The 26,158-nt window shown below is 37.6% G+C and overlaps 2 protein-coding genes across 3 annotated transcripts; one reads left to right on the forward strand and one right to left on the reverse strand.

Annotated features, from left to right (window-relative positions):
* Nucleotides 1-175: 175 nt before the first annotated feature.
* On the forward strand, nucleotides 176-7,277 carry LOC111325174 (ornithine aminotransferase, mitochondrial). The gene is made up of 8 exons (XM_088758906.1): nucleotides 176-955; nucleotides 4,018-4,140; nucleotides 4,647-4,696; nucleotides 5,039-5,117; nucleotides 5,394-5,447; nucleotides 5,561-5,620; nucleotides 5,958-6,102; nucleotides 6,884-7,277. Exons 1-8 carry the CDS (start codon nucleotides 329-331, stop codon nucleotides 7,045-7,047), a joined length of 1,302 nt encoding a protein of 433 aa, XP_088615032.1. The 5' UTR covers nucleotides 176-328; the 3' UTR covers nucleotides 7,048-7,277.
* A 4,844-nt stretch (nucleotides 7,278-12,121) lies between these two features.
* Nucleotides 12,122-24,423, reverse strand: LOC111325143 (PDZ domain-containing protein 7). Of its 2 annotated transcripts, none has more exons than XM_022928880.2 (13): nucleotides 23,600-24,423; nucleotides 21,773-21,830; nucleotides 21,009-21,178; nucleotides 19,955-20,102; nucleotides 18,650-18,728; nucleotides 17,946-18,506; nucleotides 16,511-16,611; nucleotides 15,950-16,041; nucleotides 14,949-15,043; nucleotides 14,781-14,846; nucleotides 13,721-14,218; nucleotides 13,277-13,377; nucleotides 12,122-12,993 (listed from the first exon to the last, which is right to left on the reverse strand). In XM_022928880.2, exons 1-13 carry the CDS (start codon nucleotides 24,277-24,279, stop codon nucleotides 12,856-12,858), a joined length of 2,787 nt encoding a protein of 928 aa, XP_022784615.1. In that variant the 5' UTR covers nucleotides 24,280-24,423; the 3' UTR covers nucleotides 12,122-12,855. The 2 variants fall into 2 exon arrangements, with proteins under 2 accessions (XP_022784615.1, XP_088615024.1); XM_088758898.1 differs by having other exon boundaries at nucleotides 12,707-12,993; nucleotides 16,511-16,686.
* Nucleotides 24,424-26,158: the final 1,735 nt, after the last annotated feature.

Here is a 26,158-nt window from a genome sequence, read left to right on the forward strand (position 1 = left end):
TTTTTCGTTAGCTTTTTATTGTTTTTTTTGTTGTCTTTTCTTCTGTTTATACTCTGTGGGGAGGTTCGGGGAAACAAAAGAACGATGCTTGGCGGCGAGAGGATTGGACCGTCTCATTCCAAATATGGTATTCTCAAATAGGTATAAAGACGTCCTATCTTCCTTGAGTTCTTTCTTTACGGTCGTTGTGGTTGGAGTGGAGTTAGATCTTAATGACTATGTGATTGTAGTAACGTTAAAATTGATTATAATTTGATAGACGAAACTACCTTTTCTGTGATTCGCTTTTAGTTTTTTCGGTTTAATTTGTACTGTTAACTGCGAAACAATGCTTCGCCTTTGTGCCCGTTCCATGAACAGAAATCTGTTTCTTGTGACGAGATTGTATTCTACTCCAGCCGCTGCGACCAAATATCAGCTCACGCCTGAAGACATTTTCAAGCGAGAAGACACTTATGGCGCCCACAATTACCATCCTCTACCAGCAGCTTTGGCGAAGGGGGAAGGAGTATTTGTCTGGGATGTGACCGGAAAGCGATACTTCGACTTTCTCGCCGCCTACTCGGCTGTGAACCAGGGACATTGCCACCCTCGCATTGTGAAAACGCTTCAAGACCAAGCAGAAATCTTGACGTTAACCTCTAGAGCGTTTTATAACGATGTTTTGGGGGAATTCGAAGAGTTTGCTACGAAACTTTTTGGCTATGACAAACTACTGCCCATGAATACGGGAGTGGAAGGAGGCGAAACGGCTTGTAAATTGGCCCGAAAATGGGGTTATCATGTGAAAGGCATCCCAGCGAACAAAGCCAAAATTGTCTTCGCTGAGGAGAATTTTTGGGGAAGGACGCTCGCCGCAGTGTCGTCGTCGTCTGATCCAGACTGTTACGGTGAATACGGTCCTTTTATGCCAGGCTTTGAACTAATTTCGTATAACGATCTTGGTGCTTTGGAGGTGAGTGTTGTGACTATCATCAAGTTTGTGCCACGTGTTCTTAAACTGCAATTATGACATAGCTTGTAAATTCGTGCAATTAAATTCAATTTGCCAATCTCAATTTCCCATTGTTCATGCTGATGACGTTCATTGACAAGCATGAATTCACCTGTCAGTTTTTGACCAATCTGATGCGAGATCATTAAAGCATAGCAAAATACTTTTCCAAATCAAAATAAACAATGTATTGAAGCGTAGAAGAGGGAATTTCTGCCCTTAATACATAAACTAGAGCGTTAAAAATGTTATTAGATAATTGGTTCATGTGTCAGCTGTGTGTTTATCAAGAATTGAAGTACTTGGGAAGTTTAGAGGACACTCAAGAAGCTAGAATTCCTCTCGGCTGTGCGTCGTGCATCTCTTGTGCATCATTTGTGCTCTCCAAACTTTCCATGTGCTTAATTCCTCGATGAACACACGCTGATGCATTAACCAATAGTTAAGAAAAAAGTGCCCCCCTCCCCTGTAGCCAAGAATCAAAATAAATGCCCCTCAAACAATTTTGCTCTCTCTTCCCCCATTTTCATAGACATTTGATCACATTTGCTTAGATATTTAAGAATGTACTTTTACTATCAGATTTGAACATTTTTTCTTCTTCACGTGGAAATATAAACTATGAAACAGAGTTCATATGGGTCGTGGAACCCTGGAAAGTCCTGGAATTTTATTTTGACATTTTCCAGGCCTGGAAAGTCCTGGAAAAAGACTACAGGTCTTGGAAAGTCTTGAAAATCTTCTCAACTCAAGCAATAAAGTTTTCAGAATTTGTCATTAAAAAATGTCTGTAGACTGATAGGAGAATTGATTTTTGAAGTCTTGGGAATGAAAGGGTCAAAGGTGAATTTGGAGTCCTGGAAAACACCTTGAAATTTGTTTTGTAAAAAAGGAACAAACTCTGATTACAAAGATTACATGGAACTTCTATTCAGGTAAATATGGTCCCTTAAGAGAATGTAACCATAGAAATGTCACAGGGATTGGGAGAGGGACACTTTTGGGACTAGGTAGAGAGGTCCAACAGTAAAAGTAATGATGCAAGGATGCAGCCGAGCCTCCATTCAAGGAATGGTTATTCTGTTTTAGAAATAGTACCTTTGAGCTGTTGTACCCAGAAGTGAGGGCAGCAAATACAACCGTTGTGTTGAACCTCTCTCTTGGGTAAACCCTTTGAACTTGGGTAAGGTGTACCTTGAAAAGATGGAAACTTCAGTTAGGAAACATTTGCCAGACTGGGATCGATATAAATGTGACCTCTCACGCGAAAACGTTCCTAATGGTAGCTGTTCGAACAGTGAACGGAACGGCAAGCAAACGGGTGACGAACGGCTTGGAAAGCCGTTCGAAACGGATACTGTGAACGGATGAACGGCTAATTAAAATTTTCGAACGGATGAGGTCAAACGGGTGAACGGCTAGTGAAAATTTTCGAACGGAAAAGGTCGAACGGATGAACGGCTAATTAAAATTTTCGAACGGACGAGGTCGAACGGATGAACAGCTAATTAAAATTTTCGAACGGATGAGGTTGAATGGATGAACGGCTAATGAAAATTATCGAAGGGATGAACGGCTAATTTTTCGAACACTGAGATGAGCCTCACAGATGAGATCGAATGGACAAACGGCTAAGCAGTCGAAAAAAATGATGGCCTGTAGAAATTATTTGAACAGATGGTTTTGTCAAAACGAATGCCGACACAGGCGTCCCAAGCTCTTGTCTTGAGCCAAAGCGAAGGATTATTTCATGAAAGCGTCACGCGTTGGGTGACGCGGTGTTAAGTAACGCGAGGTATTTGACACAATCTGTGAAAAGATAACTTGAAACGAGTCAAAACTCAATCATTTGAATAACTCGACTTCGCTTTCGGCGCATTCAAATGGATTATAATTAATATTTTTATCATTGAATTTGACCGATTAAGATAAGGTACAACCAAGGAACTTGCACGCGAAAAGCATAGTTCTCAACTTCAGTTTGGGTTTAAATTGCCATAATCCCAGCTTCCCTGTCACTCCATCAAAAATGTGTTGCCTTGGTAACTGCTAACAACTTGTGTCAATTACCGCCATTTCACACAATCACAAAATGGAGAATTCAACGAGAGAAGATATGGATTGCGATCACACCAAAAATGTTTCTACCATCATTGCCAAAGTGCGAAGTGAACAGCTGATGAATTTTCTCGAATGGATAGCTCAAACCCTTTGAACGGATGATGAATATTCAAGAACGGTTAGCTGAGTTTATTTATTTATTTAATCACTTTCACCAGAGTGTGGTGAGGGTCGTACAACAGAGCGAGGCTCCAAATTAAGTGCGCCCTATATCCCACCAATCCCACCCCAGGGGAGGACATCCATCACACAGTAATCTCGTTTGTGGGAAATTAACGTCTCCTACCCCAACCCTGCAGGAGACGGGACCTCCATTTATTCGTCCCTATCCGAGAAGACTAGAATATCTAACCATTTCTTGATGTTATAGAAAGGTAGCAAATTCTTCTCAATTATTTTAAGACCCTGAGTGTTGGTCCGGCTGGGGCTCGAACCCTCGACCTCCCGCACAACAGTCCAGCGCTCTGTCCATTGAGCTAACCGGGAGGCGGTTAGCTCAATGGAGGCGTTCGAATGGATTATGAATATTTAAGAACGAGGCGTTCGAACGAATGATGAAGTCTCTTAAACGGATAGCGCGAACGGTTCGAACGGATGATGAATATTCAAGAACGGATAGCTTGAGGCATTCAAACGGCATGCCAATCCAGTTGAACGGCTGGTGAACGGCTATCCGTTTAAAAACGGTTAACCGTTTGGAACGTTTTCCCGTGAGAGGTCACAAATGTCTTAAGAGTGGTTTACCTTCAATGAAGGTAACTTGTAGAAGTGGGGCAGAAAGGGTTATTATTCTTAAATAACTTCTTTGTTAGGTCTGTTGTATGATTCAGCCTCCTCCCAGTGAGCATCTTATCATTATTTTCACACTTTTATTCAAGCTCAGTACTGGTTTAATTTTGTAGAAATCTATCAGTGATCCAAACACTTGTGCATTCATGGTGGAACCAATACAAGGGGAGGCTGGAGTAAAGATTCCTGATGATGGATACTTGCGAGGTGTCAGGGAGCTATGTTCAAAGTACAAGGTTAGAGCTTTGCCATTGTTTTTCCTTTTTTTAAGTTTGGACTATTTGTACTGTCTTGAAAAAATGTGGAAATTTTGGCTTAAATTTCGAGACCAGAGAAAAAGTACAGGGGCTGAAACCTAAATCCTGTGTAAATTTGTGAGATGTTGAATTTTCAAGGACTCTGACATATAACACTTGCTTTAGTGCTCACAGTAATTGGAAGGTGAATTTTTTAAGATGATCTTTTGAGCTGAACATTTTCTGAGCAAATAGAAGAAAACTGCTATTCTGTCAAGCTAAGTGATTTTGCTATCAATCTTAATTGTAAAAAAAAAAAAAAAAAAAAAAACAGGAAAAAGTTGTGATTTTTGCTAAAGAATGGAAGCAGAATTGGGAGCAGTAATTTTTCCACAATCAAACATAATTATTATGTTTGGAATCATTCCTCAACTAAAATATCTGCTTTTGGAATCATAAGAGTTGATGATAAGCAGCCCATTTATGGCATATACACAATGTTCCAGGTTCTTTTCATTGCTGATGAAGTACAGACTGGACTTGGGAGAACTGGAAGGTATATATGTTTTTTGCTCTATTTGTGTAGAAGCACTCAATGTTGCTGTCAACGATTTCTTTGATTGCAGCTCACATTCAACATTATTTCTTCATTTTGACTTTTATTTAGTAAGTTTGTCCATTGCAGTCAGTGTTGATAATCTCTGTCCTCAACCAGCTTTATTCCTTTTTTGTCCACTCTCAGCTCTTCAGCTTTTGCTTACCCTATCAATTGATTATTTTATAGCTTTTTTTCGATTTAATCCTCACATGACTCGAAATGTTGCAACAGAGCTGCAATTTTTTGTTATATTCACTCCCAACTTTGGAGACTAATATCTGACATATTATGTGACTTCAGGCGCTTATGTGTTGACCATGAGAATGTTAGACCAGACCTTGTTGTTCTTGGAAAAGCTCTGTCTGGTGGAGTTTACCCAGTGAGTTGCATTCAGACTTGTTGTTATATCTCATATCCCTGGTCTGTCATTTTTTTTAATGAAACAAATTCATACTAAAAGCCTTCTCAGTTGAATTCTATGTAGAATAATTTTGGGTTTTTTGTGCTCATCATCCCTTGCGTCTGTACCTTGATGTATCATTTTTGTTCCCTATTGACATAGATTTGCTCTTAAGGGGTTACATAGGTGACCTAGTGTTGCAAAAGAAGTTCATGATTGACTCCTGACTTCCTCTAATGTGTTGTGTGTTATTAGGTTTCAGCAGTTCTCTGTGATGATGAAGTTATGCTTACCATCAAACCAGGGCAGGTAATGCTAAAATTCTAGCCAGACATTATAAAATCATTTTTTTAATTTTTTTATTCCAGTATTTTTTCAAAGAATGCTAAACTGAGGTGATTTCTGCTTTCTTTTTCTTTTAGCATGGCTCAACTTATGGTGGAAACCCACTTGGCTGCAAAGTTGCTATAACTGCTTTGAAAGTAAGTTATGAATATTATTGATAATTGTAGTGGATGGTTGGTTTCTTGTTTGATAGCCTGGTGCTTTTTTTTACTCAAGTACTGTTTGGCTAATGTAGCAATCTTTGGAAGGGAATAATTAGATGAACTTGTTTCTCGTTCAGAACCATACATTATGGTTCAGTGTAAGTTACATAATGTATCTTTACCTTTTTTCAAATATTGTGATATACACTGCTTATTTTGTTCCTCTCCAAGAAAGCCTTTCATTATGCCTTAGACTCCTGTAAAATTTTTTGCAAAGTTATATTTGATTAATTGAAATTTATTTAGAAATCATTATGTATCACACATGTAGGTTTTGGAAGAAGAAAAAATGGCTGAACATGCTGCAAAGCTTGGAGAAATCATGGTTCCAGAATTGAAGAAGCTAAACCCAGCTGTTGTAAAGACTGCTCGTGGCAAGGGACTTATGAATGCGATAGAGATAAGACCAACAAATGGTAAGATATGCTAGCATTGATTATCACTAAATCATAAAAGTAAGCTTTGAATCATAGATTGTTTTCAAATGCCAAGCTTATGAAATCAAAAAAAATAAAAAACCAGGGAATGAGAAGGAGTATATGGAAAAAGAACTGAGTGAATTTTTCCCATTGCTACAGCTGAGGTTCAGCTCCATTAGCTGATGTTACTTGTGGTTCTAGTGTGTCCTTGTTTCTTGTCCTTGCCATGAATTTGTTCTCCAAGTTCTTGTTTTCCAAAGGGTATGAAAAATTGACACAAGGAGTTATATTTTAGCTTTGATGCAACACATCATTAATCCCATGAAACTTTAGCTCCTCTTTGCAAAGTGTACATTTTTATGGTTGCCATAGGCTAGAAAATGGTCAGAACAAAAAATCCCTCCAGGTCAGGGAGATGTCTGTGAATTTTATTTGGAGTCGAGGACAAATATGAAGAAAAAAATTGAAAGTATAAGTCATCCTACAACTATTATTGGTTCATTTGTACTGTTTTGTGAGGCCATTTTAACAAATTAGTTTTTATTTGGTGAAAGTACACCAGCAGATGAAAAAATGGCTGTTAGAGAGGGTGAATGGTTTTTTTGTGGTGGAGTATTCTTACTTTTTACAAGGGAGAAGTCAGGGAGTTTGGAAAACTGATGTTTCTTGCAGCTTTATTTTTCTTTTGATTACAACAATTTTTGTTGGCTTGTTTGTCTGAGTGATATAGATCAGATACCTGAGGATTTTTAGAATTATTTTCCTTCCCCTTTTTCAGACTTTGATGCCTGGAAGGTGTGTTTAAAACTGAAGGATAATGGTCTTCTAGCTAAACCCACCCATGATCACATTATTCGCTTTACACCACCTTTGGTGATCACAGAGGAACAGCTCCATGAATCCCTCGGAATAATTAAGGACACTATTAACTTCTTCGCATGAGTGTAATGTATTATGAAGGTTTATTTCTTTTTTTGTGTGAGTGTTTGTAAGTTGACATTTTGAAAAAGTGTTTTATTCATTTCAATTTTCTTTTCCTTTTTTTCTTTTTTTTTTCTTTTGTTGTGGTGACAAAAGTGATATAACTAATGTTAGGGCAGGTCTTAGAGTTGCATCTCCAGATACGTGGAAATTAGGTACTAAAAACTGAACAATATGCAACAATTAACCAATCATGGTTTTGGCAGTGCTTAGTTACACTTAATTTTAGGCTTGTGCAGGACTTTTCCTTCTCCTCTATATCCACTGTTGAGATGATGTTGACAAAATTTACCTGAAAAGAGCTGTGATGTTTGGTAAAAGTCATTTCAAGAGATTTTTTTGTGTAACATGAAAAAAAAAAGAGCATATTTGTTAAGATACTACTCTAGGCTATTTCTGTGAAATTTTAACAATCATAAGATACAGTGAGCACACTTTTTTTTGTTTACATCGATGTGAATGGGTTATCAAAAGGCGATTACCTGCTTGAAAGACTGCCTTAAAAGGACATTTCACCTTTATCATTATATTAGGAAAGTTTGAATGTTTTTGTCATTTAGAATGGACATTCTTTAGGTTGACACCACAGATACGACAGACTAGGGTGAAACCACAGTCACATCACTCATTTCATTCCACATACTAACAGCCTTTCTGTTTACTAACAATGATATAACGGATGAGTAGATTAGATGAGATTAGATAATAGTAACACAAGGAAGTTACTTGTAGCCAGAACAATTATTTGAGAGGATTGTACAGGGTTTCTAGTCAACCAGGCTAAAAGAATTAACAAAATATAGTAGATTATCGCACTAATAGTCATTAATACATTATACCATATTGTGAAGTAGAGCACATTGCACAAACCTACAGCCTTCACGTTTGGTTAGCTTTCGAAAGCAGATCTTACAGTGAATGGTGGAAGAGAAGAAAGACAAAGCCGAATTCAAAAGTCCTCTTAGTGGTTGATAATCAGTTGGAAGTTATCCCCAAGAAGGCTTATTATTTTTATCAATTTTTGACTTTTTTGTGTTTGTTTTTGAGGGAGGGGCACAATCATTCATATGACAGATGACTGAAGACTGAACTAAAAACTTAAGGAATTGATGTTGTTGCATGCCATTTGAAGGAAGTTTCTACACTTAATTACAAACCATATTTACAAGATAAATTTAACTTACCAATGTGTCCACCAGAGAATTTGTTTGCTGCTTCAAGTCTGTGTGATACACCATGTTTAAATATGTGTATGTAACTGCTAAGTTTTGAAAATTTTAAACAGTTCTGACCATAATTGCTAACAATAATAAAATTTCGGTACAGCCCCATTTTATTGTGAAACAAAACCTTAGTTCCAAATGTAATCTTACTGTTGTTTACTTTAACCAAGGACTCTATGCATACTAAAGTATGAAGCTGAGCAGAAATCTTGCACTAGTAGCAAACTAAGTGATATGATAATGGACTAATGCAAAGCACTAATACGACAGTATTTCCCCTGCAACTGGAGTGTGTTGGTGCAGACCCAAAATGCCCACCATCAAGTTAAGGAAGATGATGATGATGAAGATGATGAAAAAACTGAAGTGACATAGTGGTTGATAATGGTGTATCCCACTGGATCTTCATGCTTCTTGTACCAAAGATGCAGTGCTGTGTCATTTGGGTTTTCAAGAAGTGCTTACAGAAACTGGACAAGACAGAAAAGCAAACGGCTACAATGTACAAAAGACTGAATGATGTGTTAGTTATGTGTGGAAGTATTGTAAAATGTGTTACAGTTATCAAGAGATTGTTTTTTGTTTGTTTTGTTTTGTTTTTAAATGGAATTCGTGAATAGTGTGCTCCATAAGTTATGTGTATTTACAAGACTAGTGACTGAACATCGTGAGTGAATGAAATTTTGTGCAGTGCTACAGAAGTGAGGTTCTCCTTGGAAGGATTGTAGAAATCGACAAGTGACCATGACTGACATTACCAAGAAATATTTGAGTTAATAATTATAGGGGTAAAAGGACATCATTGGTTTGACTCCAAAACCAGACTTGTTACTTCACACAAACATTTAGACAGAAACCAGATCAGCAATCAAAGGAGGATGAGACTTTGGTGACATTTTAAATCAACAGCTACCGGTATGTCATGCATTTCAAGGAGGAGTTAAAGAATACCTTCTTCTTATCCTTTGTGTTCTCAGACTGAAATTTTTGGGGAAAAAAAACTGTAGAAGCCTCCAAACAAGACAGCAACAGAGATCAGAAAACAGACAAGACATTGACCATAGAAATGCTTAACAGTTGAAAACACAACCTACGAAAGAAGACACCATACAGAGGGGAGGGGAGGGGAGGGGAGGCAGTTACAAGTTGTACAGCTCTGTTGAAAGAGCGGCAACAGTGAGCAGCGGCAGCAGCAGCAACAACAACAACAACAACAGCAACAGAGTGGAGAGTTGAAGTCATGAACTTCCTCAAAACCTGGTGATAGATTATGATTTGACAAAAATTTGATTGCTATACTATACTTGAACTTTGTAAAGTGGAAGGGAGTGTACAAATGAAAGAGAAAAAAGAAAGAGGAAACCTTCAAATGAAAAGTCAAAAGGTCAACAAGGCACTTGTGAGCACAGTTTGCAAATCGCTCACAACAGATTTCAACGACACACCAGACATGTATCACATTGACAAATTAACCAACTAACAACATGACTTGACTGTAATGAACACGGTGTGTCCACAGAAAAGCAGCAAATAATAAACCCATCCACCCTATTAGTGATCACACCTTGAATTATATTTACAGTTTTAATACTCTGTTAAACAGTCAGGTATTAAGAAGTAAGAAAATCATCAGGTAGGACACGCAGCTTAGACAAAACACTTCATTTTCGTAGTAGTTAAAAAGGTTAATATTCCCATCAGTTGGGAGTTTTAGATTCCAGATTTGAAGAAAATGCATAAGCAAAATAAGGAAACAGTACTTTGCATCTGTTTTTGGTATGCATTGTCTTTTAATGATTAGGTTTCAAGTAGTTAGTTTAATTGTAGAAATGGTTTAATTGGGTTTCAGTGCTTCTATTCAAATGACATGCAAAACATCATCCTGGACAAACGAGACTCCACTGAGACTTAAACCAACATTATTGGTCAACCATTGTATTGGGTTATGGCAGAAATTTCATAAGGGTACAGATATTGGTGAAGGTGGAATGTCCTTTTTAGTGAATTTATTTTGTTTTTCTCAAGCAAAAACAGCGAATAAGGTAGTGTTATAATTGTTAAGCAACTAGACCTCGTGTTTTGTCACTGAGAGTAATGTTATGCAACTTACCTCCAACATAACTGTTGTGAGCTTTTAAATGGAGCAAATTTCCTTTATTTTATTTTATTTTGTGTTGCATTTTAATTCCTTAGTAAAATATATCTAAGTGTTTGTGTTAGTTGAACTGTAAGCATAGTCTAAATTTTGAATATTTACTGCTAGTATAATGACTCCCTGTTCTTTATTTCCATCATGTGTTGATGAATGTTGTTTTTATCTTGACACCCACCCCAACAACTTGTGTCCCAAGGATCATCTATATGGGAAGCTCTAGCTTGGTATGTCTTTTAAATGCATTGAGAAAGCATTTGTATGAATTTTTCTCAGATGCTAAATAATAGGGATATTAAAGGCTGATTAACTTAGTAGTGTAGCTTTGTCATATTAATTGATCAAATAACTTTCTGTATCTCTTCCCCCTCCCCCCACACACACTTCCCTGACACCAGCAAGTCCACTTCCCTGACACCAGCAAGTCCCTTAAGATCCTGAACAAACTTATTGAGGTTTTTTTCCTGGAGCCCTTTCCTCTATAGTAGGTGGAGGTGTGAGAGAGATAAATTGGGGGGAAGCAGGGACACTAATGATGGTAATAATAATGATAACAATATTTATATTACTTTGTTAAACTAATACTGCTTCTGTCCAAGCCACAGTACTACTGTGCATCCATTTGTATGAGATGTAGCATTATTTACCCGTGTCCTTGTAACAAACAGAGAAACACATTCATGTGAGAAAGGCTCCTTTCTTTGAAAATCTCTCACACCAGACATCTCACAGACCTGAATCTTTGTGAGAATGATTGATTGTTCATCTTCTTTTCTCTTTGATTCTTGATGTAATATGTGGAACGGTTTTGATGATGGTGTGACAGTGAAAGCTGGCAATGGTGAAACTGTAGGTCAATGTTCTTTAGGCTCTCGCTTTAATCACACAGGTAAATAGTAAATTGAGAGCATGACCCATCAGGTCAATTGTGATGTTGCAATTTTTGCTTTTGTCTCTGTAAAATGGATTCTCACATATCTCTCTTAACAAGGCCAGATGGGAACTGGATAATTCAATTTCCTCTGATTGTGTGAAGGTACTCTCAAAAAGAAATTCAGTTTTTCATGAGTTTTGCAAGGTGGATGTTTGAATGACGAGGCAGTAGAAGAGAGACAAGAGTAGAAAGACAGTCTTTTTATTTTAGTTTTTGGTGCCATTTATAGTGTTTAAACAGGAACAGTATTTTTGGGAGTAAAGTTTGCCAGGGACAAGTAAAGAGTCCTTCCATGTTTCTAACAAAACTGAAAACAGTAGTAATATACCACATCAACAACATCTATGCTGAATATCGAATTTTACTTCAAATTATGGTTACTGATAAATGTACATCATATGTTAAAAAGATTCTCTCCACTTTATCTTACAAAAATATGGCTGTGGCAAAGGAAAAATTCATTTTTTGTACTGAGACAGCAATGGTTAGCAAATAATTCTTTTTAAAGATCTAATAAAGAGATCTTTCTTGGGTAACACACTAATCAAGATTACAAACGATGTTCACAACATGGCCGGGGGTCTATCCAAAAAGATGTTTTGTCAATTACTAAACCAGAAAAAATTTAATCAAATCACAAAACTTCACAATTTCTGAAAACACTATTGCAAATATTTTCTACAAAACTTTTTCAAAAATTAAGAGGAAAATAAAATTCTACCAAATGCTACCCAACTTAATTGAAACGGACTGTGTGTACGACTGCAATATTATTCATTTAATAAATGCATAAGACGTGTAACCGTGTGAAATAAGCATTCTTTTTTGCTTTCAAAAGGACGTCCTGCGCCCAGTTGTAAAACCAAATAGCAGAAATTGTAAAATACATCGATTCTAAAAGTAAAAATTGTAGGCGAGTCAATGGTCAGCGGTGTATTAAGGAATATTGAATTAAAAAAGGATTCTTGGTGGCAGGAACGAGAGGGCTGAGAACCCGTAGTGGGGGGGAAGGGGGGCAGCAATAGGTAAATGTGATATGACTAAAAGCGTTTTGATGTATTTACAATTCTGGCCAAAAGCGCTGTGTTGCAAACTTTGATCTAGAATTACATGTTTCATGAATTTACTTATACTGGTCATTCTGAGGAGAAAATTGGTGTTAAAATATCAGCACAACTGCAAACAGAAACGATGCGGAAACTTACTGCCTTCTGAACACTAGCTGAAAACTGATCGAGCAAATTTCTAACACGAATTAATGTGAACGTTGGCTAAAGGGATAGAATTTCTGAAGGGATCGTCTACTGGAGGCAGTATACTCTTTTCCTTCTTCTGACAGTAAACTAAATTGTAACCTTTTTTTTTGCTCTGAGTGAAGTTAAGTGGTAATCTGTGTGATTTGTGCCTTTTCGATGTACAGCTAACTCTATACCAACGGATAAATACTCCACAAAACTCTGCTATTGCTTGGGTATCACTACAATTTCCATGACATCCTTACTCTTGTTGTTATACGACTTCCTGATGATATCCACAGCCTCGGAATGTGTAGCATCTTCAAGGCTGTCACCGTCCACAGACAGAATTTCATCGCCGCTCTAACAGGGAAGAAATCACAACACAACATGCATTAGCACGAGACCCGTTTAAATTGCTGATACACCAACCTTTCCACATACGGGATGTAACTGTACGCGGCGAGTTGGCGGGAGATTGGCCGGGGTCCTGGCACTAAACCCATTCTAGACCTCTCTCATGATCTCAAGGCCTCAAACTTCCCCGCGGGCGAAAACACCTGTCGTACTAAAGCGCTAATAATGAGGGGCCCCCGCGACCTGGTTGTAGGCTGGATATATTGTAAATGTGTCTAGGTCTCCTTACCTTGAGTCTTCCATCATCAGCTGCAGCGCCACCAGGGAAAATTTTCTCTACCCTGACTTCGGGTTGCGTCTTGGAGCCTTTTCCTCCGGAAATACTTATACCTGGACAAATAAATAAACTCAAATCAAAGTGATTATAATCACTGCTATCATTCCGTACGATTTCAGGTCCCTGCAACGGGACAGAAAATACATTCTCAGTGCCTATCGCTCTGCTTATTTGTCGCACGCTATCAAGAGTGACAAAATTATATCACAGTAACTGATAAAATTCTACAGGTTATGCTTAAGAAAATCCAAAGAATTCAACAAGGAGCGAATAAACCCTTCTCCAAAATGGTTTCCCAAAAGACTTGGCGCGAGTTAAGCAAATTCCTTTCCGGAATCAGTTCGAAAAGTAACATATTGGTTTTCCCTAAATTTCAGAGGATAAACAGTTCCTTACCTAAACTTGTTCTCTTTTTGGAGAGAAGTATCGTTACCCCTTTGTTCTCATTAGAAACAGATATAACCGGAACTCCCATCGACAAAGAAGACCCAGATGAAGTGGACGCCGCAGGAACTACTTCCTCGTCGTCCTTATACTCGATCGATACTCTGTCGGGAACAAGGAGCGAGTTCGACGCCACGAGTCGTTCATTGTCGTTTTCATCGTGTTTCGTTCCTCTGGACGCCTCACCGCTGTTTACCTGTATCACTGGAACACCAAATGAAGTTGGAGCGATGCTCCTTGTGGTCGAATCTTTCCCAGCGACGGAATCCATTCGATAGTTTTCCGGTAAATGTATGAGAGCATTTGGGTTGTTCGGTGTTCGTGTATGTCGATCGAGAATGCTGCCACCCAGCCACGCTGTTTGTTCTCGCTTTTTTTCCATTTCTTCCTTCTCCTGTTTGATTTTCTCCACTTCTTCCTTCGTTCGTAATTGAAAACTCCCTCTGCTGTCTGTGAATGGGAAGTTACAAAATACCCAATTAAGACGGCAACCCAGGAAATTTAAAAAAAGCTCTTTTCCCCACGATGCTTATTCGCCAAATTACTGATCAAGTTTGTGTGCATTTGCAGATAACAGACTGCTAATAACGAGCGTGGGCTGTACTAACATAAAATAATTCACAGCAGGCACTTCTCGTTACCAAATGACAAAAAAATCATCAACAAGTTAGCAAAGCAAAACATCCCACCCACTTCAATGTAAGATACCATCTTGGTCATTACTTATTTACGGTCGTAGTAAGACAATGCCCCCAACTGCAACAGTTTTAAATTAATAAAAACTTTTTTTTGTTCCCTTCGGCATTCCTATTGAGTTAGAAATTCTATGTACACGATCTTGAAAGAAAATTCGACATTTTTTCCCCAAAGGATCGTTCACTTTAAAAAATGAAAGAAAAGTATAGACGAATTGAAAAAAAAAATGTTCCCGTTGTTGTTGCCGTCGTGATTCTCTTGAATTCCCTAATAATGAGAACCTGCCCGTCGGCTTCCCGTTTCTCTAAAACACTACCTTGAATTGCAGCCACAAGTTGACGTTTCGGTTTCTCAGCAACGGTAGGTATTATGGTTGGCGAACCTTAGAAAGGAGAGAGAACCATAAAAATTACATCAGACAGAGAATTCAAAACCACGACAACACTGATGTGTTAGGAAAAATCTAGAGATTATTTGCTCATACCAGGTACGAATCCACTCAGGTACTCCAGAGCCTCTTTTTCATGCGCCGACACCATAGCATCAAACCTTCCAAGGTCATACGGTAAAACTAACGTTCTGTAAATGAATTTGACAAATCATAATGTACACATTTTCCAAGTAAGCTTTCAGAAAGTGGAATAATATCTTGGGGGAATTTTCATTTATTAGATAGACATGCTTGTAGCCAGCCAATGTACACGGGAAGTGAACATCCACCGATCACTTGCGCGGGCGGTACGCTCTGTTAGATTATTTCAACATGCTAAAAAGATTTCTAATTAGTACCCAAAAGATCTCCAAGTTTTTTTGATAAAATCTGAGCGATAATTCAAGTCCAAGAATCGATTTCAAAGAAATATAAGAATTGGTTAAATTCGCTTCGTTTTAGCTGAACTTCAAAAGATCCCATATTATTATACAATCTCTAAGCTTGTCTAAGATTCGGGGTAATTTTCTTTGGCTACAAACTATTCCCAGTTAAAAATAAGACGAAACTGTAAATGTTATTTTTAAGGCATTAATTTCATTCACGAATTCAATTCGGTTTAATTTCATGTCACTTGTATCAGGAACAAACTTCCATCAAAGGGACAAACATTTTCACAAAAATTCCCCCGACCCCTCCCCCTTCAAATGATGCGAATTGATACAACGACTGGTTGCTTCCTGTATTGGTAGTGAAGATATTTGCAATGACGGCGAAGATTCCTTCAAATTCAAATTTATTTATTTGCCTTTTTTACCTAATATATGAACAATTTATCGATGGTTAATGTATGGCGAGGTGACCTCTAGAAATCACCAGGCTTTTAGCTGGGGCCACCTCGAACGTAACAATACGCTTACATAGATAGTGCTACAAGTGTGCGGCTTTGCCAATTCAGTCATTATTTTACTAAAAACTTTAGCAGTTTTTTCTTAAAATTGGGAAAACTTGACAGAAAAGTAACAGGAAGGGAATTCCAGATCTTTGGAGCTCACCTTATATCTCTCAACAAAAGAGCCTTTTCTGGCTTGTCCAGTATTGCCAGCAGTTTATGTACAAGAGATTCTACTTCAGAATCTTCTTGGTACTACAACGGCAAAATAGAAAGGTTTTGAACAATTCTATCATTCAGAAGGATAAAAATAATCCAAAAAAACCAAAAACAGTACATCCAACAACCCTCTGAAAAAAATTCAAATATACATTCTGAATCCAAAGTAATGCCGAAAATATGGCGCCTGAAGTTTTCAAATTTGCACAAAGGGAAGAAAATTCTTGCTCCGCTCCCTCCCTCCATCCCCACTTATGTATGGTAAAAAGTGTAGGTTTTGATTCGCGGATTGTTGGTATTTTGAAACGTTGCAGAAATTATCAATTAAAAAGGATAATTATTGTTTAACCCTTTCCTCCTAAGAGTGATCAACAACATCTGATTTCTCGCGACAGTATCACTAAATTTCCCTTTTGTACACTGTTCATTGCATGTCTGGGCGAAGTCTCCTAAAAAGCAACATGAGCTAATGGATATAGCCCTGTAGAAATCCTTGAAAATATACCTGTTTGATGTGCCTGATGACAGCGTTGTATTCGTCCACTACCAGAATCTTTTTAGCCTTTTCTTCAATGTACAGCAACATCTGTTGTCTTGTGGAACCACCTAACATTAATTGAGTACCAAAACCCTTCTCAAAAATGGGGGTTGCATGCACAGGGAGTTGCATCTCACGACAGACTAAACACGAAAAAGCAACAAGAAACATGAAACAAAAGCAGACCCAAGAACACAACATTAAAAAGAAAATCTCTGGGTTATCGAGATAGAATTACTATAATTATGTTATATTATTATTATTATCAAAGGATTGTCATTAGAGACGCCCTAATTGGTTCCTGGCGGCAACAAACTCACGAGAATCGTTTCTGTTTTCTTTGTTTCGACTATCTTCTGCTACTTTTTGCGTTTCCAACGCCAAAATTGTCCAAGAATTACGAACGTAGTTCTAATTCTATTTTTTTTTGTGCGCGGGATCAATGCGGGCAATCCCGAGCAAGCAAGATGGGCTCATCTCGCCCGCTCGGGTAACCAATCAGAACACAGGATTCGCTTCATCTTTTGCCACGGGCGCTGCAAGCGAAGATCAAATATTTACTTTCTATGTATCATTAGAGTATTGTTGTGCACTCCTTTACGTCTACTTTAAAACAAACATTCATTGATAAGGCTTAAGTTACTGTAATTTACTGTTGAACTATTTTGGATACTACATGTAATTCGAATATAAAATTTTAACTATCGCGTGCATTTGCACATATTGACTGGTTATCTCGTCTTTTGGGTGAGCATGAAGCCATTATCATAACTTTAACAGATTACCTTACTTACAAATAGCTGATCTTAATCTTGTGCTAGCTTCATTCAAAAGAGTGATTCGTTTGAATTTAGTACTAAGGATGATAAACTTCTAATGTTAGCAAAATTGTGTCACACACGAGTATTAGTTTAGAAATAGCTTTCAACTCATTCTATTATTTCGAATTAAGAACAAAGTGTCATATCTGATGCTCTTTTTACCTTGATGTGTTACCCAACAATCACAACATTAAAAACAAAAAGAAAGGGGAAATAGACAAGAAATGATCTTCACAAACACATAATGAAAGTTAACAAAACGCAAGTTGAGATGCAACAAACTGTACGTACCAACCACCGATGACACCATAAAATGAACAGTTCTTGGTAAAGTTAACTATGCCAACTGAAAATTCTGAAACATGAATGCTTCTGCATGCAGCTCAGAAACTACCTTATTTGCCTTAATGTTTGGTTAAAAACACATCAAATAAACTCCTTGATCACAAGTTGAGGCAAACCAAACTTTCACATAAGATCCACAACTTTCTTAATGAACTCTGCTACAACTGACACAACTGGAAATGAGGTAGGAAAAAAAATTTAACACTTTAACACTGATCGCTAATTTTCTGCCTTACCTCTTTGTTCAACTTTTGGTTTTCCCTTCTTCCTGAAGCTCAACTTGGACTTAATTTTGTCCCCATGTTTCTGAAGGAAAGACTTGGATTTTTTCACTTTTCTTTTATCATTCAGTTCACTGTCACTGCCACTCAAAATGGCCTCCTCCTTGCTCATGCTAGACACTGAATACCTCTTAGCCATTTCCTCTCTACTGCTGCTGACACTTTCAAAAGAATGCGCTGATCGAATTGAATTCTGCTTTTCACTATCATCACCACTGTTAGTTGATGATGTTCCCAGACTTTTGGAGCTCTGTGTTCTTTGTAAATCTGCAAAATCCTGTTTCACTTGAACAACTACAACTTCTTCTCTTGTTTCAGGCACAAGTTCTGGAGGAAGTTCAGGAGGAGGTTGAGGAGTCTGGACACTAGCTTCACGTAACTGTGGTCTAGGACTGGGCGTGTCCCTTGTTGGCATTTCTCCTAAATCAGGAAACTGGGTACTAGAATGACTGAGTTCAAGAGAGGAGACTGGAGAGGCTGGAGCTGAAATTGATCTGGTAAAAGTTTCTTTTCCCTCTAAAAAAAAAACAGAAAATAAGAAAAAAAAAGGACATTGTTAATATAATAATGATTTCTATTTGTCAAACAGTCACACAGTCAAAAGCAGGAGGATACAACTTTTTACTTCCTAGTGAGTTCTATCACATCAGATTACTTACCAACCACAACACGTCCATCAGGGTAAACCCAACTTATTTGTGAGTGGTAATGTTTTGCCTCTGGAAGTCTTCCCACAGCCTACAAAATCATGCATAAAATGAGAAGGCGTATATAAGAACGATCCTTCGCAGTAAAGCACTATTTGAGCAATAGTGGAAATCAGACCTGAAAAAAATTTCAGGCCTGTACGGGATTCGAACCACTGACCTCTGCGATACTAGTGCAGCGCTCTACCAATTGAGCTAACAAGCCAACTGGGAGCAGGCCATCAAATTAATTCGATATAAACCCGTAGATGATAAATCGAACAACAACAAACATATGAAACATATGAGTGAACTGCGGTTATGAGACGTATATAAGAACGATCCTTCGCAGTAAAGCACTATTTGAGCAATAGTGGAAATCAGACCTGAAAAAAATTTCAGGCCTGTACGGGATTCGAACCACTGACCTCTGCGATACTAGTGCAGCGCTCTACCAATTGAGCTAACAAGCCAACTGGGAGCAGGCCATCAAATTAATTCGATATAAACCCGTAGATGATAAATCGAACAACAACAAACATATGAAACATATGAGTGAACTGCGGTTATGAGACGTATATAAGAACGATCCTTCGCAGTAAAGCACTATTTGAGCAATAGTGGAAATCAGACCTGAAAAAAATTTCAGGCCTGTACGGGATTCGAACCACTGACCTCTGCGATACTATTTATCATCTACGGGTTTATATCGAATTAATTTGATGGCCTGCTCCCAGTTGGCTTGTTAGCTCAATTGGTAGAGCGCTGCACTAGTATCGCAGAGGTCAGTGGTTCGAATCCCGTACAGGCCTGAAATTTTTTTCAGGTCTGATTTCCACTATTGCTCAAATAGTGCTTTACTGCGAAGGATCGTTCTTATATACGTCTCATAACCGCAGTTCACTCATATGTTTCATATGTTTGTTGTTGTTAAAATGAGAAGGCTCTCATAAAATCAGCTTAAGGTCATCTACACTGTTCTGATAGTATTGTGATACTGAACATTGCATCAGCAGAGAGATAAAGAGATCAGTACACAAGTGACTTCTGTTAATATGAACCACAAAAAGACTTTAAGCCAACTCACTCTTATAACATCAGGTGTGAGAAACCAGTGCTACCTTCTATGATGGTGTATATGAACATGACTGTAAATTCCTAAAATTCAATTTGCAAACCTATGATTCACTACAAACCTGATCAAAGAATCCCTAATGTATGAGTGATCTGAAAGCTTAAAAGTTAGGTAAATGGATGTCTAGGAAGTACATATGTTACCTTCAGTGTAACCATTATGTGTTTTTGCGATTTAATAAATTCAACGGCCTCATTGTGCTTGAGGTTTTCAAAGCTCTTTCCATTCACTTCCATGATCTGGTCACCAACTTTGAAGCCAGCTTGCTCTGCTAGTGAGCCAGGATCAACACTAAACAAAGAGTAAATGATCTGTTAAGGTCCAGCTTTGTTCTGCATATGGCATCATAAGGTTTCTAAACCTCACAGAAGAAAACAGGATAGAAAGGGAGAAGGGCATAGAGAAATGGAGTGCTGTTTGATTTTGTGTTGTTAGAGCAAAACAAACTTTAATTCAAAGTAGACAATCAGTCAACAAAGACAACTATGAAGTTTTTTTATCTACTTTGTTGAGAGGAACTTGCAAATTTTTTCACATTACAAAGCATAAAAAACAAAACCAATGTAAAATGTAACTCTAGGTTTAGTTAAAAACAAACATGAAAATTGTACTTTCAAACACATCAATTTAACACTTTGGTTGCTACATGGCATTCAATTAGGATTTTGAACTCAATCACTCCACTGTCTTGTAAAAGAAATTTTTATGTCTTGGCATCCCTTTATTCAGAGGAAACCCACACATTTCAAGGCCAACACATATGAATTGTAGGCTGTATGAATTGAAATAACAGGCAACTTTTAGAATGTTTGGGTACTCTCTATTCAGAAAAAAAGGTTTGATACAAAAATTTACCATTATCACTTCAAGGATACTTGCTCAAAAGATAGTGTCTAGATTTAATTGAAAGCCACACATCATGGAATTATATCACAATCATGCAGAGCAAATTTGTTTCTCATGTCTGCCCAGCCAAGAGACAAAAGCCAAACAAAATCACAGATGAGACACAAAAAATTTCAGAACGTCCACGCACAAGTTCAAAGTGTATTCATACATTATGGGGAACCTCTAGTGAACTTTTGTACTTAATTGGATTTTGTAGCGAAATTACAAAACTTTGCCTCAATGGAAAGCACCCTCCCAACAAACTAAGAAAATGATTGTCAATGCTGTCTACATGTATGTTGTTCTTACCCAGACACAAAGAGACCCAAGCCATATTCGCTTCCACCACGAATGTTAAATCCTATAAAACCATTGGCTGTTGATTGTATTTGAAGATTGACTTTCCTCTCATCAGCTTTGTCCAGCAAATGAGAATTATGTTGAAGAGCTATCCTGAGACTGCCACTTCCACTACTTGCCTGATCAAAAATACAAGTAACCCCTTTAACTCCCATGTTCTGATGGATAATTCTTCTCTCTTGCAGTAATAAATATTCTTTTAAATTAGATAAATTTGGTTTTAGAATGTAAATTGGCTTCTGAGTATTGAAGCTGACATTTTGAGCTTTAGTTCTGCATCAGAGCTCTGACGAAAGGCTAACACTCGAAACGTCACCCTAGAAACTCTCTACTGTGTTTTTATAAGCAATTAAAAAGAAAAATTCCTTTTGACAACAAAAAATATTATGTAACAGATACAAAATGCATCCAGAATTCGTATGGTACACAAACAGAACAGAATAATATTAATTGTAAGAAAATCTTTTTAACTGATCTAAAATTACTCTTAGAAGGGAGAATTGGCAACTCAAACTCAAGGGTGGGATATTCAATTTTTATCCCATGACCACAACATGATCAAGGCAACCTTTGAATGCAAAGTTACAATAACTAAATAGTCCCAATGGAGGAAAAAGGAGATGTAACTCTACATCTTTGAAAAAAACAAAATGTAACCTTTGATAGATAAAATGAATAGTTTTAAAACATGACAGGTTTTAAAAGACATTTACCTGTAAACTATCATTTTCACTTATTCCATTTTGAACAACTTTGCCATTCCTGTGACCCCTGGGATGAAAATGAAAAAAAAAAAATCAGTTAAGTGTTAATTATCAGCGCTAATTTTGGACCCAAAAAAAAAAAAAAGCTCTCACTGATAAGCTCGGTGAGATACATGTAAGATTGTGTAAGTTAAACAAAGTATAGTATATAATTTTGCATATTATGGCACAATGTTCATGTACAAGTTTTGCTAACACCATTTAATTTTGATATACCAAAGTTAGTGATGTTCCACCTTATTCAAAAAGTGCTATAACATTTCAGATCTTGCATTAACTTGAGATATGACTGTATGTATACAAACTTAACAAATTTTGGTCATCCTACAGATTAATAGTTAATTCATCAATACCAAGAAACAAAAAGAAACATTTATTTCACTCTCTCTCACAACGGACAAAGCCTTCAATCTTGTTGAAAGTTGCTCTCAGCCTAAACTCAAAAATAATACTTGAGCAATATCTAATTTTAGAGATAAAAGGTGAGAGCTTCAGAAACAACCCCAATGAACTTTCTTCAAGTCTGTATTATGATAATAACTGTGGCACGACAGACTGACACTCTATTGACCAGCTGTTTCGGATTATAAGGTATTGTTGTTCAAGGCGTAAAAACAGAAAACTATATTCATATGAACTGTTTTCAATACTTATTAATTGATCACTTGACAAATTTCATCAATCTAATTTATCACAATGGCTTCCGTCGCTGCTCTAGGCTTGTTTCTCGTCACAGAAGTACAGCTGTTACACGTAAAATTCATACAGGTGGAACGGTAAAAGGCAAATCGAACAATAATATGCCACATCGTTTGGCGAAAGTCATTCCTTAAGTTAGCCTTCGTACACACACGCATAAGGTAAATCAACGTGATAATCATTGATATTGGCTGTAGTGTGCTAAAACGAATATACTAAAAATTTGAAAAGCATCGATGACTTTACTAAACATTTAATCCAAAAAGCAGTCAAGTGCAGAAATAGCACGCAACACGCTAACATGCTGTACAACAGTATCGCAACAGTGGCGGCAATGTTTATTATAGACATAAACAAATCTCTATGTTAATTTTGATGGCAGGTAGTAATCTTCATAGAATTTTGATAGAGCAAGTTGAATTCTTTAGTTTTATGGATGTTTATAATAGAGGTCAAAAATTTGGCGTCAGGTCAAAGCGTAAGTACCTGGACTTTCACGAAACGCTATCATTTTCAACGAGAAGACAACAATTCTAACAATATCACTGTCACAGTGAGAAAGTCGTATGCCACCAACAGATATCAAAATACAACTGTAGTTTTAGCGCGATTTCGTTTAATTGGAATGACGATAAAAATAAGCATAAGGGGGAAAGGACATGATTACAGCTTCGAAGTTTAAAAAGCAACAACTCCAATTTTCGAAAGTAAACAGTACCTAAAATTTGTCGCGAAATTGGCGATAATCATCCCTCACGTCAATATCAAAGGAACCGCAAACCACGACTTCATTTACGGTTTACAAACTTGAAAAAAATTCCATGTCTTTTTTGGCACAAAATTTTTACCTGCAGAGAGGTACATTATTAAAGTTTAAGTGGACGTCATGAACGGATAAACAGAAAAGCCATACGCGTGCAACTTGTTGTGTCTGCCGTAGTGACAATTGTTTTAACGCATACATACTTCTGCAACGGGCAGTAGAAGTCTTTAAGTGGGGCAAACATAAAAATTAATAACTGGGATAATATCAATGAATCAATTACATTTATCTAGATTTGATAGTTTGGTACCTACCAAGAGTCAGATAAATCAAGTTCTGTTGGAACACCAACCGACTTGACGACCAATTTCATTTTACTCATCGTGCCGAGAAGGTTCTCGGCGGAACTTTTGGTTATCTTCTCAAAATCTATTCCGTTGACCTCAATTAACTGATCTCCCTTTTTGAGACCCTGTGTAGCAGCGGAGGAATCATCATCTACTTCAGAGATATACAATGCACTATCAGAATCCCGGCCACCTTTTATTTTGAAACCCAAAGAATCTTCGGGAGAAGTTCTTGTTAAGGTTATCATTCTAAAAGAACCACTATTATTCGGCGAGGAACTCCTTCCAACAGCTCGTAACTCGTTGTTTTTGTAACTGTGGGGCAAACTCTGCGTCTTCCGATGCGGAGCTGCATGATTTGGTGGTTGGAACGGATGCGCCATTTCGCTGTACGGAGCTAAAGTATCGAACCTGCTCAAATGCGCGGATGGAATGAGGTTTCGAATATCCACAAGTAGGTCCTTCTTGCGAGGATTATCCAAGCACGATTTTAGTGCAAGCACCAGCTTTTCCACCGACTTGTAAGTCTGGTATTCTTTAAGTGTATAATGTAAATAATTACGATCATCATCGGATAGTAAACGATGTGCATTTCGCTGAAATTCTTTTACTTGCTCTTTCCGCTGAGAATCCCCAACTTGAGCCATCTTTAACTACTTGAGAACTTGTTTTACGATCAAATATCACATGTAGCGTTATCTTGTTAACGTAGATCGAACATTCGCCGAGAAACAAAACATCCTGTACAACAAAGAATCGACATGACTATCCCACTGGTACACCGACGCTCACTTCACTTATATTCATAATTTATGCATCTCTATGCATCTGTATGCATAATTTGCGTACCTCTGTCGTCACAGTAAACAAGAGGTAGTGTTCTAATAGCAGATCTTCTGTGTACTTTCTTTTTCGTCTCTGATTTAATATCATAGGTATTCATCGTGTTGAATATGAAAAAAGACAAAAAAAAAAAGAAAACTTAGATGATAAAGAAATACTGAAACAAGAATTCATTAGCACTTCCACGAAAGAGATGAAATGGTCGGTGGTGAAGAGGGAAAGGTTTGCTAAGTTTGTCAAGCTAAATTACTAATTCCACATGGAAGTTTAAATTAAAGGGGATGAATTACAAATAAAAAGCTTACAAAAAAATTAAAAAAATTGACAGAGAAAGAAAAAAAGTAGAGCGCTCTGGAGGAAACAGTAAGTGACTGTACCAAAATCTTGCAAGTTTTGACTGCTAATCTGCATATTCTCTAATATTCCAACATCTCGAAGTTGAGGAAGTGAAAGCTCCATCTCGAACCAAAACAAAATAAAGGAATTTAGCTAAGAGACTGAATTATGATAAAATCATGTGTACTCACCCAGTTCCGTTTGTCATTTGTTATGGTCACTGTTTCCCAGACGTTTCTACAGAGAAGGTTTTTTTTTTTCTGTGCAAATATTGAGTCACGTAAAATGGTGAAACTTCTTTTTATCTTCGCTTCCTACCACCAGACGCACACAGGGGCCATGTCAACGACTCCTGCATGGGGTCTGTTTCTCGCCATGTTCAGTAGAATCAAAATTTGAAGGATAGGAAAGCAGGTTCTGGCACCCAAACCAGTCCTCTTTGTTTCTTTAGCTGATGGGGAGTTTATTGTATCATTTTCAAAACTCTTGAAATCCCCTTCTTGAATGAAAACTGAACAGCTTTACGGGCGCGTCAAGTTACCGGGACTTTCGAGAAACGCTGGGGCCCAGTCTGTTTTCAACCAAATTACTCTTTAAAAAGCCCGGCACATGTCCTCCTACTGAGAGGCCGATTGCAAACCGATTCCAAGGATTCTCAGCGATCAAGTTTCGGTATGGGCTCTCAGGTTAACCTAAAACTAAGTACTGCGAAGAAACGGAACTGAATCTTTTAAGATTTGAACCTTAAGAATGAAGCAGCTCTCATTAGAGGTTAACAACATGATAGCGCAATGAGATCTCAAAAGTACAAACATATAAACTATACCATCAGCGCGGGAGAACGCGAGTCAGCAAGTCACGATTGGTTTAAGTTTTAATTTGATCGCTTAGGAGTTTTGCTGAGAGCTTTTTGACCGATCACAGAGCGAAGTAAAACGAAACCAAAGCAATCTCGGACTAGTTTCAATACTCATTTGGAAAATTTCTCTGAACTACTTCCGCTGTAAGAAACGAACAGCTATTGTGATCAAATCTATTCTAGGAGGATTACAGCCAATAAAAACCTCAGTAATAGGTACCCTTGCCGGATTCTCAACTAGTTAGTTAGCATCGCAGTAGAGGAAAACTGAACTCATCTTCTGCACCAGGCTTTCCTACGAGAGATTACAACACTTTTCATCTGAGGACGAGGCGCCCGTTACAACACGTCTTAAAACAGGTTTTCAACCTATCTTATAACTCAGATACACTGAGCGGGACTTGTCGTCAGTGATGCAAATTTCAAGACACCTGTACCAAATTTGTATGGCCCGGGGTCTCCAAATGGCTGGATCGACTCCTATTTAA

The sequence above is a fragment of the Stylophora pistillata genome, chromosome 1, assembly GCF_964205215.1.
Source record: "Stylophora pistillata chromosome 1, jaStyPist1.2, whole genome shotgun sequence".
NCBI lineage: Eukaryota > Metazoa > Cnidaria > Anthozoa > Scleractinia > Pocilloporidae > Stylophora > Stylophora pistillata.

Coding starts and splice junctions, on each gene's coding strand:
- LOC111325174 (XM_088758906.1), top strand. CDS start 329: ATGCTTCGCCTTTGTGCCCGTTCCATGAACAGAAATCTGTTTCTTGTG. Junction 5,118..5,393: donor TGTCTGGTGGAGTTTACCCA/GTGAGTTGCATT, acceptor GTGTGTTATTAG/GTTTCAGCAGTTCTCTGTGA. Junction 6,103..6,883: donor AGAGATAAGACCAACAAATG/GTAAGATATGCT, acceptor CCCCTTTTTCAG/ACTTTGATGCCTGGAAGGTG.
- LOC111325143 (XM_088758898.1), bottom strand. CDS start 24,279: ATGGCTCAAGTTGGGGATTCTCAGCGGAAAGAGCAAGTAAAAGAATTT. Junction 20,103..21,008: donor TTGGGTCTCTTTGTGTCTGG/GTAAGAACAACA, acceptor CTCTTTGTTTAG/TGTTGATCCTGGCTCACTAG. Junction 15,044..15,949: donor CTTTTGTTGAGAGATATAAG/GTGAGCTCCAAA, acceptor ATTCATTTACAG/AACGTTAGTTTTACCGTATG.